We start from the raw sequence: 17,225 nt of genomic DNA on the forward strand, positions 1-17,225 counted from the left end.
GCTGATTCTTCCTCTCAAACAGGTACTGGGTGTGTATGTATGTGTCCCACTATTTGACCATCACTCTTTTCCTGTCTCCCCCAACAAGGTCTGAATGAAGAAAAATCGCTGGAGAAAATTGTTGGGCAGGGTTGACCAAAAAAGGAAGACTGTCAACCCTGATAGTCTTCTTTCTTAGCCCAAGGCAAGGCTTCTCTCTTACCTTTGTTTGGACCTTCAAATTTCAAAGCCTCCTGATTACATAAGGGTGGCCAGAAGTCTTCTTCCACCTGACCATGATTAGTCTGGTCAGGGAGAAAACATCTGAATGAGCTGTATGCAATTCAATTTGAGAGCATGCTTCATTATCATTATGAATGATCATGGCAACCCCTTGATCATGGCAGCCTGTGAAGCATCCGAATTACATGAGGGCTATTCAACACCTAGTGAAGATAAATGCAATAGAATCTGTTCCCCCCTCAAGAAAGGTCTGGGGTCTAATCATTCTTTTTCTTAGGGTCTCGAAAGCACAGGGCTGTTTGGGTCATTTTTGACCCTAAAGTGGCAAAACTAGTGTTTAATAATAGTTTTAATATTGTTTTAAATGTTGTAACCTGCCCTGTGACCTTGGGGTGAAGAGAAGGTAATAAAGAAAAACAAAAAACAGTAATAGTACAAGAAAACAAATCATTTCTAAATGGAGACCATGTGGTTCATCAGAGGCACTAAGAAAGGGAGACTGGATGGTCTCCAGACCTTTCTGAGGCATATCTCCATGGTGCTCTCAGCCCATCACTGGTGCTTTCTACAACAATCTCTACCAGTACTGAGTTTTACCCTTCAGCCTCTTGGTGACACCAAGGGTTTTCATGAAGATACTGATGGCGGTATCAGCTCATCTCCGGAGTTGCTCATATCCATTCTTATCTAGACAACACCTTGGTGAGGGCCCCATCAGTGGTCAGGTTCTAGATGGACACCCAAGCAATAGATTGCTTTTGCAATCTAGGGTTTCATGTTGAATCAAGAAGAGTTCCCTGGTTCTGACTCAGGTTCTCACCCATCTGGGGTGGGGTGGAGGCCTCCTGGATATGTTCCAGTTCAGGAAAGTAGAATTTCCATTTTCAGAAGAGAAGCAAACAATATAAATCTGTTAGAAGTGGGAACTGGTCCAGAAGTAAAAGCAGTAGCTTTTAAAAATGAATGTCAGATTAAAGCTTGGGAAGTGTGGTGTAGTGGTTAAGAACGGTAGTCTCGTAATCTGGGGAACCGGGTTCATGTCTCCGCTCTTCCACATGCAGCTGCTGGGTGACCCTGGGCTAGTCACACTTCTTTGAAGTCTTGCAGCCCCACTCACCTCACAGAGTGTTTGTTGTGGGGGAGGAAGGGAAAGGAGAATGTTAGCCACTTTGAGACTCCTTCGGGTAGTGATAAAGCGTGATATCAAATCCAAACTCCTCCTCTTCTTCTTTTTGGAGTCCATTCAAGCCTTAAACAGTAAAGGTAAAGGGACCACTGACCATTACCATATTTTTCGCTCTATAACACGCACCTGACCATAACACGCACATCGTTTTTAGAGGAGGAAAACAAGGGAAAAAACATTCTGAATGAAACAGTGGATGTATTATTTTTGTGCTTCATGCTGTGGCCACAGACATGTGATCTGATGGTGAATTTGGGGTGACCCAATGCAAAGATCCTGAGGATCCATGTAGATCCATGCTTTGTAACCACATTTTTGCACCATTGCAGCCCCAGGCAACAGTGGGTGTGTGATTTTGGGGGGGGGGCAGGCTGTAGCCATGGACATGCTATGTGATCTGATGGTGAATTTGGGGTGACCCAATGCAAAGATCCTGAGGATCCATGTGGATCCATGCTTTTTAACCACATTTTTGCACCATTGCAGCCCCAGGCAACAGTGGGTGCGTGATTTTGGGGGGGGCAGGCTGTAGCCATGGACATGCTATGTGATCTGATGGTGAATTTGGGGTGACCCAATGCAAAGATCCTGAGGATCCATGTGGATCCATGCTTTTTAACCACATTTTAAGTGGGGAGGGAAGGAAAAACACAGAAGGGACAAGGAGCACGAGAGGGGTGTGCAGAGAAGCAGCTGGCTAAGAATGCAGGAGAGGGGTATAACGGGAGGGAGGAAAGGAAGGCAAAAGTTTTCCCTCACCTACCCACCCAAGCCAGCCAGCGCTCTCTCTCTCTCTCTCTCTCTCTCTCTCTCTCTCTCTCTCCCTCCTGCATGTTTTCAGCAGCATGGAGCACAGAGACGACACTCTGCTTTCCCCTCTGCTTGCCTGGAGGGGAGGGGCTTTCCCTGCTCTTTGTTCCGTTTGAGCAAACACAGCAAGGAAACAGAGGAGGGTGGGCAGTAAGACCCTGAGGCAGAATGCAGGAAAGCAGCCGCTTCCTCTTTTCAGGTTTCCCTTCTCCGAGACGCGCGATTTGATTTTTGCCTGATTTTTTTTGCCTCCCCTCGCGCCATTTGGCTCCAGGGACCACACATTCGCTCAATAACACACACAGACATTTCCCCTTCCTTTTTAGGAGAAAAAATATGTGTGTTATAGAGGGGAAAATACGGTAGGTCTTGTTGCGGACAACTCTGGGGTTGTGGCGCTCATCTTGCTTTGTTGGCCAAGGGAGCTGGTGTACACCTTCCGGGTCATGTGGCCAGCATGACTAAGCCACTTATGGCGAACCAGAGCAGTGCACGGAAAACCATTTACCTTCCCACTGGAGCAGTACCTATTTATCTACTTGCACTTTGACATGCTTTTGAACTGCTAGGTTGGCAGGAGCAGGGACCAAGCAATGGGAGCTCACGCCGTAGCAGGGATTCGAACCGCTGACCTTCTGATCGGCAAGCCCTAGGCTCTGTGGCTTAACCCACAGCGCCACTAACCTAAGCCTACATTCTAGATTTGAAAAGCAAGGCAGGAATGTGTTGCTCTTCCCTCTTACTATAGTATAGAGGCACAAAATTTATTGAAATAGTGATTAAAGGTTTTATTTAAAGAGCTTGCCTCATATAGGCTCCTTACACATTACAAACCATAAAGGCAAACCTAGACCAGTAGTGCCCATATTTATGGTTGAACTGCTGATGGCATAGTGCTTGATGTAGTGTAGTGACCTTTAAGCTTGTTGCTGCAATTCCTAAAGAAAAATATATGGAACATGTCAGGCCAAAAAGCTGTCATCAGCTGTTTAATCTTTGTGTAAGTTACCATCCATCATGAGAAAAGGTTCATTTAAAGAGATGTGGTAAACAAGTCAAATACCTTACTGCTTCCATCAATCAGCCAGAATCGTTTGGCATTTTAACAAGAAGTAGATGGGATTTTCCTTTTAGACATAAGTGTGATAACACAAAATTACCAATTAGCACTGATAATTGACCAAACCCAATTAGCTGCCATGGCTTTTGTACCATTCAAGCCAGCAGTGAAATAAAAGCAAAATGGAAATTGTAACTTTAAATATTTATTTGTGAACTGTTGTTTAATGCTGTATTTAGGAATTCTGTTTCCTGGATCAGATACCCAACACATACAGTGGTTTTATAAGTAGCAGGAAGCTTAGCCTAGCCCTAAAGCTTCTGAGCATGATTGGTATTTAACAAAGGTCTTGCTACCATCTTGTGGTTACACTGACAACTGCAAGGAATCACAAAGGAAAAATACAGTACAAGGAAACACATACAGTACAAGGAAACACATACATACATACATACATACATACATACATACATACAGTACAAGGAAACAGCACAGGCAGCCTCTTGCATTTCAGGGCCACTTGGTCACACGGTTTACATTTTTCTCTAAACCTGTGCAGATGTATATCATGTATGAAATTAATTACATTTGAAATAGCTCTCGCTTCCCTTCAGCTGTTCTCCAGACCAAGTATGGTGATATCAAAATGCAGCAATAATAAATAAAGTAGTCTCTATTTTCCATATTGCATGAATTTAACCTACAAATATTTTCCACAATCAAGACCGTAGTATAGTAATGTTGACCTTTTCATACACACCACATATGTAAGCATATGTTGCACACCATCCTGCTCTCAAGAACAAAAAGGCAAGCCTTCATTTGCCACTGAAGTAGCAATGTTTCTAAAACTATCCATAATAAGGATATTTAATCTCAGAACTTGGGTAGGAAAACTAACCCATCGGGGAAGGGACAGGAGTACTACAGTAAAAAGAGCTTCTGTGCTATTTGCAGCTTCTTCCCAACTACTCAAAGTTCTCTTCATGCTCAGTCTACCCATACTCTGATGCTAGACTGATATGACCTACTTTGCTGTCAGTACTATATTCTGGAGACCTATTTTTAACTAGCACAAACAACAGATGTGTTTTACAATCTGACTGGACTGTGTGTGCCTATCCATCAAAAAGGCCATTGATGTTCTAGGGCTGGTCAAGTTTCCCATCCTCTTTTTGCGCAGATTATCATTAAGGCTCTGCTTTACTCAACAAAGCATAATTGTTAAGAGTCTACTAGACACCAGCATAAATGCACAGGCATGTAAGAGACATTTGCACCATTTTATGCTTGTGTTAGAATTCAGAGGCAACTCTTCCACTTAACTGTAGTTGCCAACCTGCAGCTGGATTTCTGGAATTAAAAGCCTTGCCCCATCAATTAGTTCTGGAAGCACGACATAGATTTACATTTAACTGCCTTTCCACGTTGACCTGCTGGCCATTTGACTGTCTGATTAGTTTCCAAACAGAGTATTGGAAACCCCTCACAAGGCCATACAGACATACTGGATAAACAAAGATGCCTATCTAGAAAGTCCAAAAGGTGGGTTCTCAGTCCTTGGACCAATTTGGCTATTTAATCTATGTAATCTCTGCTTCTAGTGCCCCGTCTTCTATTCAATATTATTTATTATTTAAACTTTATTTCTGAATGTATCATTATTAACTATAAATGACATGTGGCATCATTTCTTTGTCAAAGAGGCACAGAAATTGTTAGTTCACCCAGAAATCACTGATGAGTGAAAAATAGAAAACTTTATTCCATGATACTGGAGTAATCAATGTAACTTCCCATTAACGAACTGAAGGAGAGTGCAGAAACTCCTGACACGTGACCAGCACATATTTGCAGCATCCGGAGCAGCTGTCGAGCTGTGGAAATCCTGGTATTCTCACACTAGAAGAGGGAGAGAGAGAAATCTAATAGTTGTAAGGAACCTAAGGCTGATGCCGAGACAGAAACAGTCATCAATATACATTTGCTTCATATAACTGATAAAAACCAAAAGGTCACTAAAACCAAACCTAAAAGATAGGACTACCCCACTTATACTTAGCCTGGAGTTGTCCCAGTGTGCTAGAAGTCAAAAGGAGGTAGACTGCAATGCAGAAAGTATCTGAACAATGTCCCGGGTAAATAAAACAAGCATCAACTCCAGTTCTGCAACAGATGGAGTTCTAACCAAGCAAGGAGAGATGAGCCATGTCCCACCTAAAACTGGTGAGTGCAAACATGCCTGAATTTGAGACCTGGTTTGCTAACACAACCATAACTGAGAGCAAGAAAGGAAGGAATTAAAGGATAACTGGATTAAAGCAGCATCCTGCCTTTCCCCAACATTGGAGCTGAAGAGATGGACAGGACCATCCTAGCAGTTGTCCAGTGATCCACCCATCTTCTCCTAGGGTTGGGGGGGGGGGGAGGGAGCAGATGTTGTTTGACTGATATGTTGCCAAGGACCATAGAACAAATTAGCAAGTTCTCTGGCATGCTTTTTGCAGAAAGGTTGGTGGGGTGCTTCCTTGACCCAGGCACACAGTACATACTGAGGACAAAAGAAACACCCGATGACCACAATTTTAGCTCAGTGAGTAAGGAACTGTGGACCTCTGGTCAAGCAACATTGACAATTAGCTTTTTATCTCTGTTGTTTATCATTCTAGGTTTTCCAGACCCATACCTCTCTCCACGTCCTTTTAGTCATGGCCTGTGCCAATGGCCACAGTAGCTGAGAATGGAACATGAAGTGTACAAGCCCGGATAAGATACAAATTTGCAGTATTGGTTCAAACTACGGTAAAAAAAAAAAAATCACACAGCAAAAAACCCAAGGATTCTTACTTCCAGTTCACAGAATAGAACAGGGCTGCAATAACAATCTGCCAGCTTCAAGACAGTGTCCACGTCCACACTGATTTGATTCATTTCACATGCTATGAAAGAGAACAAAAAGAAATATATGTTCAGTCCTGTTTTCCCTGATACAACAGCATTTTTCTTGTGATTTATGCATATTTATTTTCAGTGTGCATTCAAATACCAAAAATATTTTGTGTTGTTTTTTAAAAAACTTTCAAACATTAAAGCCAATGCTTTCTAGTATAATTGTGTAACATTAGTCTTTTAGTGGATGTAGACCACGATTTGGATATCGGACCCACTACAGAAGATCAAACTTGTATTTTAAAAAAAATGGTTCAAGTCATCTCTTAAAACACAAAGCAGGAGTGCACCATTTTGAGGACTGAAGAGGAAGAAAACAATGTCAACAGCAAAATTCAGATGGAATCCTGTTACATTTGGGGCAATGCATCAGATGCACAATAAAGTTGTGGCTATGATGCTTTAAAAGCTTTAAACAATTAGTGAAAAACATTTGAAGAATAAAACATGGAAGAAGAAATGTATTTTATACATACCACCTATGACCAGAAAGCACACTTTTCCAAGGAAAAAGTTGGCATCTACATGTAGCAGTGAAGATTCGATATCCTTAAAACTGGTAGAAAAACAAATAAAAAAGCACCCAGTGTGATAGTTGAAGCTGAAAGATAGAAGTTGTGCAACACTAATCTGTGAGCTTCATGGCTATCAAGGCATCTCTATCTTTGTTTGCCACATCCATACCCAACACTCTAGCCACACTGACATTAACATTTTTAACAGAAGAACTTCCTTCATACCCATCTTTCCTACACATACCTGTATTTGCTTTTTACATTAATCATAAAAACAATCAGATCAATACGAGGCCGGATGTGATCTCTCTCTGCAGGTAAAGGAAGAGACCTTGTCAAGTGGCTGAAAGAAACCAAGGTGCATTTTTAGTTAAGGCTACAAAACAGATAGATTTAACCTAAAGCTTTATAGGAAGGGGAAAACAGATACCATGAACACAGATTCATTCAACTAAACCACTTCAAGCAGGAAGATAGAAATCTTATAGAACATCTAACTGAACATAAGAGATCAAGCAAGTTGCAGTTTTAAATGGCTCTCTTTAAAGTCTGAATATGTTAACTCAGGCTTCCTCAACCTCAGCCCTCCAGATATTTTTTGGCCTACAACTCCCATGATCCCTAGCTAGCAGGACCAGTGGTCAGGGATGATGGGAATTGTAGTCTCAAAACATCTGGAGGGCCGAGGAAGCCTGTGTTAACTCTACACACTGCTGAACAATGCAACAGCACTATTATATTAATGAAGGATATATACTTTAGGCTCTCCGAACTGAAGAGAGTATCTACCACTGCCAAGTCCAGAGTGAACTGTGCCCCAGAAAACAGACATGGAAACATAGAATTGTAAAATTGGAAGGGACCCTGAGGATCATCTAGGCCAACCACCTGCAATGCAGGTGAATGTGCAGCCATCCCATATGCGAATCGAACCTGCAGCCTTGCTGCTCTAACCAACTGAGCTCCTACATGTATGAATAAAATCAAGAACTCAGTATTGCAAGGGCCATTAATGGGTTGTAAGATTCTGCTTGTTTTAGAACGTTACACTTTCTCCACCATCATAACAACCTTGCAGTAGAAAACAGTTCACTACCGTAGAACAATGGTGTTCCATAGTAACCTCAAAACAGAAAGGAGAACAAAAAACTAGTATCTTTCAAACGATAGTTTCCAGATTTGAGAGAAATTTAAGTTCTCTCACCACTTACATATTTACTTTAAAATCTTCTTTTTCCTTAAGCATTGTCTCTGCTAGCTGTTCTTGGAAATCTTCATTTGTTCCCACCAACTATTAAAGAAAAATAAAATTTGGCGAATAGCTGAGAAAAAAAAGAATTATGAATAAGAGATCAATTAACAAGTTACCCGCCCCAAAGTCCCCATCTCCCTCCACACCTCATTTTTCAAGTCCAGTCCCTATGCCAGGGATCAGCAACCTAAGGCCCATGGGCCGGAAGCGGCCCATGGAGGTCATTTGACTGGCTCACAAGCCGCCCCTGTGTGGGTTCTCACTTCCATGGCGCCGGAAATCATGTCTGCGCAGATGCAGGAAATCGCAGGCGCACACAAAGGAATCTCCTTGGGACCAATCCAGCTCAGGCAAGATAAACCTTGCCAACCCCTGCCCTATGCCCAACTCTCTGATTGTTTGTCTTAAGCTGCCTTCCGGATCTGACACCCTCTGGAAATTTTGGGCTGCAGCTTTGCTGCCAAGGAATGATAGGAGTTGTAAGGTAAAGGTAAAGGACCCCTGGATGGTTAAGTCCAGTCAAAGGCGACTATGGGGTTGCGGTGCTCATCTCACTTTCAGGCCAAGGGAGCCAGTGTTTGTCAACAGACAGCTTTCCAGGTCGTGTGGCTAGCATGACTAAACCGCTTCTGAAGCAACAGAGCACCATGACGGAAACCAGAGTGCATGGAAATGCCGTTTACCTTCGCCCCACAGTGGTACCTATCTATCTGCTTGCACTGGCGTGCTTTCGAACTGCAAGGTTGGCAGGAGCTGGGACAGAGCAATGGGAGCTCACCCCGTCGTGGGGATTCAAACAGCCAACCTTCTGGGAGTTGTAGTGCAAAGCAGCTGAAGGGCACGAGGTTGGAGAAGGCTGGTCTTCAATTACCCGAGTCAACAGTGGTTCAGCTTTACCATTCCACTGGATGGGAGAACTTTAGCAGATGCGGCTCCCATCACTAAGGCTAAGGAACTCCATTTCTGACGTATTAAAATAAGGGGCTCAAATTTCATCCATCCTTCCTCCTAGCTCAAGAGGGGAAAGAGCTGATGGGGAAATTAGAGGGGAAATGAACTCTGTACATGGCCTGCGGCTCGAACCCTCCACCCAAAGCAGCTCAGCAGCTGAGCCAACAACAGAAGCACTCCTGGTTTAGTGATGGTAGAGAACCAAAGCATGGAAGTAACTTATATGCAGAATTCATCATGTGAAAGGCATAGCTGGATGAATCCCTAGCCGGAATTAAGATTGCTGGAAGAAATATCAACAACCTCAGATATGCAGATGACACAACCTTAATGGCAGAAAGTGAGGAGGAATTAAAGAACCTTTTAATGAGGGTGAAAGAGGAGAGCGCAAAATATGGTCTGAAGCTCAATATCAAAAAAACGAAGATCATGGCCACTGGTCCCATCACCTCCTGGCAAATAGAAGGGGAAGAAATGGAGGCAGTGAGAGATTTTACTTTCTTGGGCTCCATGATCACTGCAGATGGTGACAGCAGCCACAAAATTAAAAGACTCCTGCTTCTTGGGAGAAAAGCAATGACAAACCTAGACAGCATCTTAAAAAGCAGAGACATCACCTTGCCAACAAAGGTCCGTCTAGTTAAAGCTATGATTTTCCCAGTAGTGATGTATGGAAGTGAGAGCTGGACCATAAAGAAGGCTGATCGCCGAAGAATTGATGCTTTTGATTTATGGTGCTGGAGGAGACTCTTGAGAGTCCCATGGACTGCAAAAAGATCAAACCTATCCATTCCGAAGGAAATCAGCCCTGAGTGCTCACTGGAAGGACTGATCGTGAAGCTGAGGCTCCAGTACTTTGGCCACAACATGAGAAGAGAAGACTCCCTGGAAAAGACCCTGATGTTGGGAAAGATGGAGGGCACAAGGAGAAGGGGACGACAGAGGATGAGATGGTTGGACAGTGTTCTCAAAGCTACAAACATGAGTCTGACCAAACTGCGGGAGGCAGTGAAAGACAGAAGTGCCTGGCGTGCTCTGGTCCATGGGGTCACGAAGAGTCGGACACGACTAAACGACTAAACAACAACAAGCAAAATAGAAAACCAACGGGAAAGCAGCGAGGGAACCAATGAGAGAAGCCGGAAGGCGGGCTAAAAAAAACTTAAGGCGTCGCATTGATTGGCCGAGGTGGGAACTCACTTTTCTAAGTAAGAACAGCCAGGGCCCCGGCCAAATGCAAGCGGGGAAATAACGAGAAGAAACTGCCCATTTGCGCTCCCGGTTGCCGCCCTCCCCCCGTATCATAAATACGCACCAAAACAGTGGCCGAGTTGATTGCTGGAAGCTTGGCAAAAGCAGCCAACGCCGCCATAATCACAAATTACAGCGGCGCGACCTCAGGTTTCAAACTGCCGCCAGTACCTACGTCACCAAAACGTCTTTTTACGCGTCGCTGCTATAAAAGGAGGACGGGAGTGTGGCCTCTATAGTAGATGCATTGCGGAGTCCGGACTTATCTGCGCATGCGGAGTTTTGGCTCTTAACCTAGCTGGAGGGAAGAGGGCGCAGGCGCGGGCAGCAAACGTTTTCTTTTCTGGTGTCTTATGTAGGGCACATGCGGGGGTGGCCGTTGGCACCTGCGCGCGCTGCGTGACGTCATTGCTCGTGAGAGGCTCGTGAGGGAGGGGGCGGGGTGTGAAGCTATAAAGAGAGAGGTTTGCCTTGGGGAATTAGTGGAAGAGGGAAACTGGCTTCCTAGCAGCGCTCACTCTAAATAAAATAATAAGCTGGAGGCAAATTTGTAGAAACGTAGCCTCTGGAACGACACTGTTTTTATTTTGTGTGGAGTGGTTCTGCAGCAGTGTTAGGCTTATTATAACCTTTCATGTAAACCTTATAGATACCTAGGGAATGAACGCTATTGTTTGTTTTAATGATATATCTATTATTATTTTTTTGTCTTCTCAGGGGAGAAGTTCAGGGGTTTGTTTGCACCCATCTAGGAAAATTAATTTAATTGGGCAATTTCTTTCCTCCTCTTCTCCTGCCTGGTAACTGGCTAAAAATAGAGATAAAGCACATGATCCAAATTTCTTTGCTCAAATATTGTATTAAGCCAGCATTTCCAACCTGCAGGTTGCAAAGCCTGTGCAAAAGGGTAGCAGGCTTTATAAGTAAACCCCAAGTAATTACTGCTTTCACTCCATAACTGGTATGATGATAACTCTTAAAACTTTTGTTGGAGTATTATGATGCTGTACTGACTCATGTAAGCAAACACTAAAGTGTAGGACTGGAGCATTTCCAACATTCACCAACATGCGTCAGGACAGCATTGAAATACAGCTGGGAACTGGTGGTTGGCTGCAGACAAAATGATGGTTTGCCACAACAGGCTCATACACGGTGTTTTGAGTGACTAGTACGGCTCTTTCTGTGGAGGAGAGTGGCTTTTGTCTCTTTCAAGCATGTCTTGGTTGACAACTTCTGGGATCTGGGGAGTTCCCACAACACACACACACACACACACACACACACACACACTTTGTGCATTTGGATATAGGGGGATCCTAGGGCCACAGTGAGGGGTGCATAGGAGGAACTGCAAGGCAGGAAAGTGAGGAGATGCCCAGATTCCCAAGCCAGTTACTGGTTGGACAGAGAAAGGAAGAGTTTATATAAATAATAATATGGAAGATCATGGGTGCTGAGAAGACAAGACCTTTATCCCATACAGTGGTGGCTTATGCCACTAATTCATATTGGAACCCCCACAACACCCACATTCTTCAGATAGAGCTATTTAGGTCATTCACCACAATATATGAACCAAGGAAGAGCCTTGCTCAATCAGGCCAGTGGCTCATTTAGTGCAGCATCTTGTTCATATAGTGGCCAAGCAGATGCCCAAATGGGAAGTCTGCAAGCAGGACCTGAGAGCAAGAGGTTTCTACATTTATGTTGAACAATTTATATACTGCTTATAATTAGACAAACCTCCTTAGCTGTTTCCTTCTCCATACATTTGGACTTGTGGGTTGCCACACCCAAAAAGATGGAAACTTCCATTATTAAGCCACTTGTGTCGCTCAGATGTTGCCTGCTGAAATATGTGGCCACACTGTGTTTGGACATGAACACTTAACAGTGGCCAATAAGCCCACCTACCGTAGAAAAGATATCTAGGTCTCTGATTTAGGTTCTCATGTTCAAACCCTGACAGAATTATGCTAAATGACCTACACAGAAGGAAAAAATAATAGTTTTCAGTTTTAAGACTTGTGTGTATGTATCTCATGCCATCTCTCCAATAGTTCTGTTTGTTTATATTTAAAATTTGGAATCTGTTATACAGTATTGCTGTGTTCACAATGGCTTCCTTTTCGTGATCAGTTTTGAAATGAAAAATAGAAAGATCAATCCTTTCTCCATATTTCCTATGTCTAAGGAGTTTTTTATTACTAATATTTATGGAGCAGCAGAACTTTGTAAGAGATGCTGATAGATAAATGAGCAACTAAACAGGAAAAATCCTGACTTCAAGATCAATCAACCTTCTATGGCTACAAGGACAAACCAATCTAATTTGTTTGCTGTTTCCTTTCATAGTACAACTCAGTTTAGCAACATTTTATACTTGGATAACATGTTTCCAACTTGTTCTTGTGCTTGAGGACTTTGTTGTTGTTGATAATAGTCTATTTTACTGTGGAGGGAAGATGATGTAATGGTCTAATACAAAATATGAACAGCAGCATGGGCACTAACTGGTTTTGACCACATCCTGTGTGCTTTCCTTTTTTGAAATACCATAAAGCACAGACCATGCAAAGGCTGTGTGTGTTAATGCAATCTGACATCATTTTTAAAAATCCTAACAAAGGTTGACAGTTCAGCACATTGCCAATGCTAGACAAATTGCAAGTGAAGTGGAAGAACTCTAGAAATATTTTTGTTCCTCATCAGATTCAGTTAGGGTTCATTGAGAATTATTCTGAAATAGGCTCATTGTAAAGGTATGAGAACAAAAAATAAATAAAACATTAAATCACCAGAAACTGCTATTGGGAATTTTAATTTTTAAAAAAGTGCAATGCTACATCTTGGAGATAAAAGAAATTGGGGGATGTCTTCTTTTATCTCCCATTTGTCACTTCTCCATTTATATAAAGCAGTTAGAACTATTGCCTGAATTGATGCTATTGTGCAATCTAGGTCACAGCTTCTAACTAGTCTGAATGCATTTCCCAGTGCTACATATTGATCTTCTTCCACAATTTGATATTTATTTAAGGAATTTCAGGCAGACATCACAAGGCACTTTACAAAAGATCATTACAACAATAGCTTTGATTTTAAAAATGTTACAACAAAATGGAGAGGACACCTGTTTCTTTAGAAGAAGCTATATAGCTACTCTCTTCAGGGCAATATGTTCTGCAGAAACCCCTGTGGTGACAGTTGGACTAGCAGTATGTTTGGTAACATCCAGAAAAAAGCATCACTGGTATTAGCAGCTTACAAGGTGGGATCTTTTATTGAGGCCCAAAGGCTGATAAGGGCTCACAAAACTGGGGGGGGGGGGGGGACTGTCATCCCCATTTCACATGGGGCATCCAATAAGATTTTCCCCAGTTTCCCAACCCAGATCTCATGCTCATACAGCACTGCTACATTACAACACTCCTGACTTTAGTAAGGGAGGAAAAGACAGAAATTCCCTGCGTTCTCCAATCCCTTTTCTTGCCAGCATTCTCCATGCCCAACCACATCTTCACTGCTGATTTCCTGTCCTTCATACTCACTTCTCACTCTGTAATGTGTATCATGCCCATAATTTTCTGCCAGGATTATTGCCCTGATTTGTTTGCACTAGCTTCGGTTAAAAATATATACTTATACATAACTAGTTGTGTCAAAATATACACAAGGATGGTCAATAGAATGAATATCAGAATCCATCCCATTGAAAGCAATGTAGCACCAGATGCAGATCTAATGTGCATTAGTTTATGGGGTGTGGTTCCTGTTCAAGTAAGTGACGCACATGCAGAAACCTGTTTACAGGTGTTTGGGAAAGCATGGAGTCAAAAGTGGCAACTTTAAGTGTTGCTGGGGTGGGCATAATATGTGTCTCTGTTGATGCTCATACATCACTATACTATATTTGCAAACATTTATCCCTTTTAAAACTGACTTCCTCGGCTTAGAGCATCTATCTCTCTCCCAATTCTGCTTGCTTATTCTCTGTACCACGTGCACTGGAGATCTTTCTAGGCTTGTTGCTATGACAACAGCTGATAGTCTGGCTGTGGTGTTTCGATTGGTTGGGGAAGGTCTTGCCTCTTTTGTGAGGGTGAAAGGGAGGGGGCCACCAAAATGGGAGCAAGATGGAAAGAATCCAAAGCCGATCCATTTATGCGAGCAATGGGGGGGGGGAGCGGGGGAGCAGTCCTCGGCAGCTTCAGATGATGAGGCAGTGAGCTTGACTGTGTGTCATTTACAATTGCATACATGAGCATGCGTACATGCAGGGCAAGCAGCACTTCATTTCTGTCCATGCTCTTGACTGCTCTGACACTTTGACGTGCTTGGACTGCATTCCATTGGAGAAGCACTTTGTCCCTTCCTCTGACCCATACAGCAGAGAGCAGCATCAGATGAGCGGAATGCTACTGTTCTGTCCTGGATAACAACAGATCGCAGAGCAGTAGTCTGAATGAAGCATGTATGTGGATCGAGGTAGGTGATGCACCATGCCCGGTATTGTACATGCATGACTTCTTGTGTTTAGGGATCTCCATTGAGTTATGTCTATGTGTAATACATCTTCGTTTATTTGGGCACTGTGAAGAAAAACAGAGCCATGGAAATTGAGGTATGGAAGGGAGCACATGGGTCATTTGTTCTAACCAAGCCCATAGAAGAAAATCCTTTCCTAAAGAAGAGAAAAAGCTAGGCTTTTCTTTAAACCTTCAGTGATGGAGAGACATTCTGTGATAGAGACTGGATGGAAGGAGGATATAGATGCATACCATGGGACTTAAATTTATTTATTTTATCTAGAAAAAAGTATAGACTACTTAATCATAAAGCTCTATAAGTGGTGTAAATAAAAATAATATAAAAAACCCACCATGCATAAGTAGGAGTGTGAATAGTGTTCCACAATGCTAACCTAATGATGATTTTATATAAAGTCTATGACAACAATCTTAGGCTGTGCTGTCTTTATTCTTTTGCAGAAGTGCAGTGATTTTAGGCAGGTAAAGTTTTACTTTCAGTTCCTCATACCATTTTAATAACATTTAATTTCATAAAGTAGCATAAAATAAACAGAATCTCAAAACAGACATATGCAGACTCCAGATATCACATATGAAAAAAATGGGGAGATGCAAAAGACTGAATGGAGAAGATAAATAAGGTTTGTGGATTTTTAAAGGAATTTGAATAACCCTATTTGGGGTCAATATAGTCCCAGTTCTACTGGGTATTGTTGATTTTTGATCTATGGGGCTGCAGTCTAAGAGCAGTAAGGAGTAAGTCCCAATTATGTCTCTGAGACTTCTGAGCAGAAGTGATTAGGCTTGTGGCAGTAAAGGAGAAGGATAAAAAAGGTGGATAGGATATTTGCCTATCAAAGTTAATGCAACATTTACGAGCATCTGAGGATTCACTGGATATTTATTTATTAAAATTACTCATCATATGACTGGCTATTATATTCCACTCTGTCAATGGCACCTGTTTCTTCACTTTGCTTGAATCTCTCTCAGTAGCTGCACTTTAAGGATGTCTTTTAAGGATTGTGAGGCTCACCATATGAAACCAAGGCCTATCCTTGCTAGTTTGGTTGAGTTGGCATGGGTTGGGTTAACTTCTAGTTGAGGCTGACATATTTTTGACCGGAAACTGGTAGGGAAAAGAGCTCCTACATTTTTCTTTTTGACCTGTTAAGAGTTGTTTGATGTGGTAGACCTTTGGATCCTACTAGATAGTTTCAACAGCTATGGGAAAGCTGTGTGTTGGTTCTGTTCTTTCCTTTCTGTGCCTAGCCGTAGAGTAAATTTAGGGGATATCTGTTCCACACCATGGGAACCGATCCGTGTTCCACCAGAACTGTTTAACATTTGTGAAACCACCGGGCTTAGATTGTCCAAAGACTACAAATGTGGCACCATTGTCAGTAAGCTGAAGTTTCCCAGATCTATGTTGTTTAAGCATGCAAGATGGTATCATGACTTTGTCACTTCTCAATAATAGGGAGCCTACCATTTGTCATTTATGCATTTGTGACCTCTGTCATTTCATTTCTGTGTGCCCTTTTTGAAGACTCCCTTCCTTGGACTATATTACTCACTTTTGCTGTAGTAATAAGGGATAGGGAAAACAAGTTTTAGTCATGTGGCATCTCTTCCTTTCTCACCTCTGTTTGTTCAAGATGCATCAGCAAAAGTAACCCAGAAGTTGCTTGCTGCCATCTGCTTTATGGAGTACACAGCTTTATATATTTTTTAAATATCTGCCAGTGTTTTGCCTAATGGATTTGGCCTCTGTACAATTATGGCAATATGTTGCCAGAGTATGTGAAACAGGGCACTTTTGTGCCTGGTTTAAATTTAAAAATCTGTTCCCATGATCAGCTCTAAATGAAATTGGGGCATTACTTCTGAAGTCTAAATGAGAGAAAGAAGTGCCCTCCCAAATGAGAATATGCTTGTAACCAGAGGCGTAGGAAGGGGGGGACCGCCCCGGGTGTCACCGCTGAGGGGGGTGACATTTGGTGCTTTGCTCACCTGCCTACCCCAAGCTGTTGATGGGGGGGGGGCATTTTGACAAAAAAAAATTCGCACCGGGTACCACCTGACCTTGCTACGCCTCTGCATGTAACTTCCTAGTTCTTATACTAAGGGTCATTGCTCATGCTGCACCCCAAATTGCTGGGTGCTCTTTTTGCATACTGCATTTTCATGTAATGATGAGCTGAAAGTTATCCTGTGAAGTTATCCAGAAAGATATGCCCCTCAAAATCACTGAAATGTCTTCACATGCATTGACCGATACACCCTTGAGACCCCAGGGAGAGAGCTGTACTTTGAAGGGCGACTCCCAATAACTCTACCAGCTTATATTAACCAAATCCTGATGTTCCAAAATAGAGTCAAAATAGGGACAGTGGATTGCGGATACCAGAAAACAGGGATTATCTCTGGCAAAAAAGGGACAGTTGGAATGTATGTGTAGCTCTGAAATGCTCCCATTGAGTTCTGTGGGACT

At 42.6% G+C, this 17,225-nt stretch overlaps 1 protein-coding gene across 2 annotated transcripts; it reads right to left on the reverse strand.

Annotated features, from left to right (window-relative positions):
* Positions 1-5,021: 5,021 nt before the first annotated feature.
* On the reverse strand, positions 5,022-10,560 carry CENPM (centromere protein M). 2 transcript variants are annotated; one of them, XM_083698809.1, is made up of 6 exons: positions 10,261-10,560; positions 7,954-8,033; positions 6,987-7,085; positions 6,704-6,828; positions 6,126-6,217; positions 5,022-5,180 (listed from the first exon to the last, which is right to left on the reverse strand). In XM_083698809.1, exons 1-6 carry the CDS (start codon positions 10,315-10,317, stop codon positions 5,040-5,042), a joined length of 594 nt encoding a protein of 197 aa, XP_083554935.1. In that variant the 5' UTR covers positions 10,318-10,560; the 3' UTR covers positions 5,022-5,039. The 2 variants fall into 2 exon arrangements, with proteins under 2 accessions (XP_083554935.1, XP_083554936.1); XM_083698810.1 differs by having other exon boundaries at positions 6,704-6,783; positions 10,261-10,557.
* Positions 10,561-17,225: the final 6,665 nt, after the last annotated feature.

The sequence above is a fragment of the Podarcis gaigeae genome (assembly GCF_964106915.1).
Source record: "Podarcis gaigeae genome assembly, chromosome: 10".
In the NCBI taxonomy this organism is placed as follows: domain Eukaryota; kingdom Metazoa; phylum Chordata; class Lepidosauria; order Squamata; family Lacertidae; genus Podarcis; species Podarcis gaigeae.

What these genes read in the sequence shown, in the direction of transcription:
- CENPM (XM_083698809.1), bottom strand. Translation starts at nt 10,317, where the DNA reads ATGGCGGCGTTGGCTGCTTTTGCCAAGCTTCCAGCAATCAACTCGGCC. An exon ending in GAAGATTTTAAAGTAAATAT is followed by an intron (nt 7,086 to 7,953) that starts GTAAGTGGTGAG and finishes GGTTTCTTTCAG; the next exon opens with CCACTTGACAAGGTCTCTTC. An exon ending in TTCTATTCTGTGAACTGGAA is followed by an intron (nt 5,181 to 6,125) that starts GTAAGAATCCTT and finishes TCCCTCTTCTAG; the next exon opens with TGTGAGAATACCAGGATTTC.